This window comes from Etheostoma cragini, unplaced genomic scaffold (genome assembly GCF_013103735.1).
Source record: "Etheostoma cragini isolate CJK2018 unplaced genomic scaffold, CSU_Ecrag_1.0 ScbMSFa_857, whole genome shotgun sequence".
NCBI lineage: Eukaryota > Metazoa > Chordata > Actinopteri > Perciformes > Percidae > Etheostoma > Etheostoma cragini.
This window is the reverse complement of record NW_023269491.1, coordinates 1-2,956: the sequence shown is the minus strand read 5'-3', so window position 1 is coordinate 2,956 and position 2,956 is coordinate 1. Positions and strand designations below refer to the sequence as shown.

The window sequence follows — 2,956 nt, the reverse complement described above, 5'->3', positions numbered from 1 at the left end:
GGCCTTGATCAGTGCCTTGATCAAGGGCCTTGATCAAGGGCCTTGATCAGTGCCTTGATCAAGGGCCTTGATCAAGGGCCTTGATCAGTGCCTTGATCAAGGCAGTTGATCAAGTGGACCTTACCTTGATCAAGGGCCTTGGTCAAGTGCCTTGATCATGTGATTGATCATCTGTGAGGGCCTTGATCAAGGCACTGGCTGGAGAACCTCCCCGGAGGAAACCGACGCAAACATGGGGAGAACAAAGACCTGGATTTGAACCCAGAATCTTCTTGCTGTGAGGCCACGGTGCGAACCATTGGGCCACTATGATGTCCAGTGTATGAATGTGTGTGAATGGTTCCTTTGCTTTGAGTAGTCGTACTGTTGAGCCTGATCTGATGCTGTTCGCGTGCTGGTTGAACTGTCCGATGTTTGACCTTTTTACCGTAGCCGAGCTCCCCCTGCGTCCTCCGTCACTCGGAGAGAAGACGTCCGCACGTCCCCGTCGTCCACGGACTTGGAGGCCACAAAAGTCACCAGCCTCAGCAGGAACTTGCCTGGCTTCTTCATGCGCTTGGTGTTGCTCCGGACGCTCATGAAGCAGATGGTATTGATGACGCCGTTGCTCATGGCGATGCACTCGATGATGTAGAAGGCCACCAGGGAGTTCCTGTCCCTGGAGATGAGCGTGGGGTAGAAGTCCCGCAGCAGGGCAAAGACGTAGTACGGCGCCCAGCACAGGACGTAGGCCACCAGCACCAGAATCAGCACGATCACTGTCCTCCGCCGCCTCTGGAGCCTCTTCCGGATCTGCTCCGTCTGGAAACCCGGGACGTCTTTGAACCACAGCTCCCTGGAGATCTGGATGTAGCAGACGGCCATGGCGGCCACCGGGCCCATGAACTCCAAAACGAAAATGAGCAGGAAGTAGGAGCGGTAGTAAACCTGCTGGTCCACTGGCCAGATCTGAGCGCAGAAGGTCTTGTAGGAGCGGCCCTCTACATGCGGGTACGTCGTCTCGGACGCCATGTAGGCAGACGGGATTGAGATGAAGATGGGCACGACCCAGACCATCAGGATCACGCAGTACGCCGTCTGGAACTTCATACGAGGCTTCAGAGGGTAGAGGATCGCCATGTACCTGCAGAAAGGAAGAGAAGGCTGTCTTTAGAGGAGTCTGGATCAACGGAAGTACAGTTCCAGAACAAAGCCTGATGAGCGACGTCAACATTTGCAGACTGATCTCATGAGATGGCGTATGTACGACACGCCAATCCGTACGCCATTAATGGCGTGTTATCAAGAGACATACTCGCTTTGTAACATGTATATCAACGCCGTTTGGCCTCCATTGACTTACATTAGCGATAGCGTGAATTTACTCCGTAGCGAGTAGTATGAAAGGGAGAAAATCTGCGTAGGGAGGTTGGTGGGGGGGGCACACTAAAAAGCGATTATGCCTCTTTTTAGCGTGGCCCCCATACCCCCATCCCCCCCACCAACCTCCCTACGCAGATTTCCTCCCTTTCATACTACTCGCTACGGAGTAAAAAAAAGTTTTAAGTCATTTTATGGTTGCAACCTGCCACAAAACCAAGAAGAAGAAGTTGTATGTCAATGGAAGACGCTCAGACAGAGAGACATGTCCATCTAGATCATGTATTGGTAGACGGGATCTATTTTGTCTAGAAACACTTTGTTATTGCTTGAATGTTGTCTAGACCTGCTCTATCTGTGAATTCCCAAGAAAACTCTTGTTATGAATTGATACTAATAATAAAATTGAATTGAAACTGAACTCTTGAGTCTGAGCTGGACCAGATCATCAGAGTGGACTCACCTGTCCACAGCGATGGCGAGCAGTGCGTTGGTGGACACGTAGAGAGAGACGGTGCGGAGGTAGTTGGTGGAGGCGCAGAGCACCAAGCCGTGGTCCCAGGACAGCTGCTTGACCACGTAGTAGTCCATCAGGAAGGGACAGCACACGGCCGCCACCAGCACGTCGGACACGGCCAGGTTGGCGATCAGCAGGTTGGTCAGGTTCCGCAGCTGCTTGTAGCGAGCGAGGCTGGCGATGAACAGACAGTTTCCCAGTCCGCAGACCACCATGATGACCACCAGGACCACGGCGATGACGATGGTGGCCGCGAAGAAGGCCCGGCCCCGCGTGGTGTCTGGGACCTCGTCCAGGGGGATCTCGTAGTCCACACGGTCACTGGCGAGGATGTAGTCTGGCAGAGGCAAGCTGCTGTTGGTTGGGGCGTCCATTCTGGATCAGGTCTACATGCTCAGGGGTCTGCAGGGAAAGGGTAAGGGACAATTAAAAATAAAAAATCATTAAATCAAGTCATGTAAACACCCCCAAAACAGCTGCTACATCATCATCATCATGGTCATTGCATTTCTGTGAGCAATTTTTTTTTTTTATTCTTATGTATTTGTGTTTACATATACATGTATACAGTATATATACATATATACAGTATAGATAGATATACTTTATTCATCCTGAAGGAAATTTTAGGCATCCTGAAGCAAGACAACCATAACACAACAAACACATATATCACACATACTATATATATATATATATATATATATATATATTTAATATACATGCATATATATGTAATACACATGCATATATATATATACTGAATATACATTCATACTGTACAAACATATATATACTCAAGACCGTGTTTCTATGGTCTATGAGTTGATGACAATATATGATCGCAATGCAAGATGGGAGACATTCCTGCCCACTGGCCCTTTAAGAGACATAAAAAAATTAACAGACACAACTCCAACGGAGGAAGACAGAGAATGAAGGACTGTGTGGCGAGATAGTTTGGTTCAAAACTGTTTCCAGAAACATTCCGTCTCATCTGGGGCTTTGTCTCTTTCTGGAGCTATGTCTCTTTCTGGAGCTTTGTCTCTTTCTGGAGCTTTGTCTCTTTCTGGGGCTTTG

The 2,956-nt window shown here is 49.0% G+C and overlaps 1 protein-coding gene across 1 annotated transcript; it reads right to left on the bottom strand.

Annotated features, from left to right (window-relative positions):
* Positions 1-397: 397 nt before the first annotated feature.
* On the bottom strand, positions 398-2,285 carry LOC117941499 (prokineticin receptor 1-like). The gene is made up of 2 exons (XM_034866506.1): positions 1,823-2,285; positions 398-1,123 (listed from the first exon to the last, which is right to left on the bottom strand). The coding sequence occupies exons 1-2, from the start codon at positions 2,248-2,250 to the stop codon at positions 424-426; spliced, it is 1,128 nt and encodes a 375-aa protein (XP_034722397.1). The 5' UTR covers positions 2,251-2,285; the 3' UTR covers positions 398-423.
* Positions 2,286-2,956: the final 671 nt, after the last annotated feature.

What these genes read in the sequence shown, in the direction of transcription:
- LOC117941499 (XM_034866506.1), bottom strand. Translation starts at nt 2,250, where the DNA reads ATGGACGCCCCAACCAACAGCAGCTTGCCTCTGCCAGACTACATCCTC. An exon ending in CTCGCCATCGCTGTGGACAG is followed by an intron (nt 1,124 to 1,822) that starts GTGAGTCCACTC and finishes TCCTTTCTGCAG; the next exon opens with GTACATGGCGATCCTCTACC.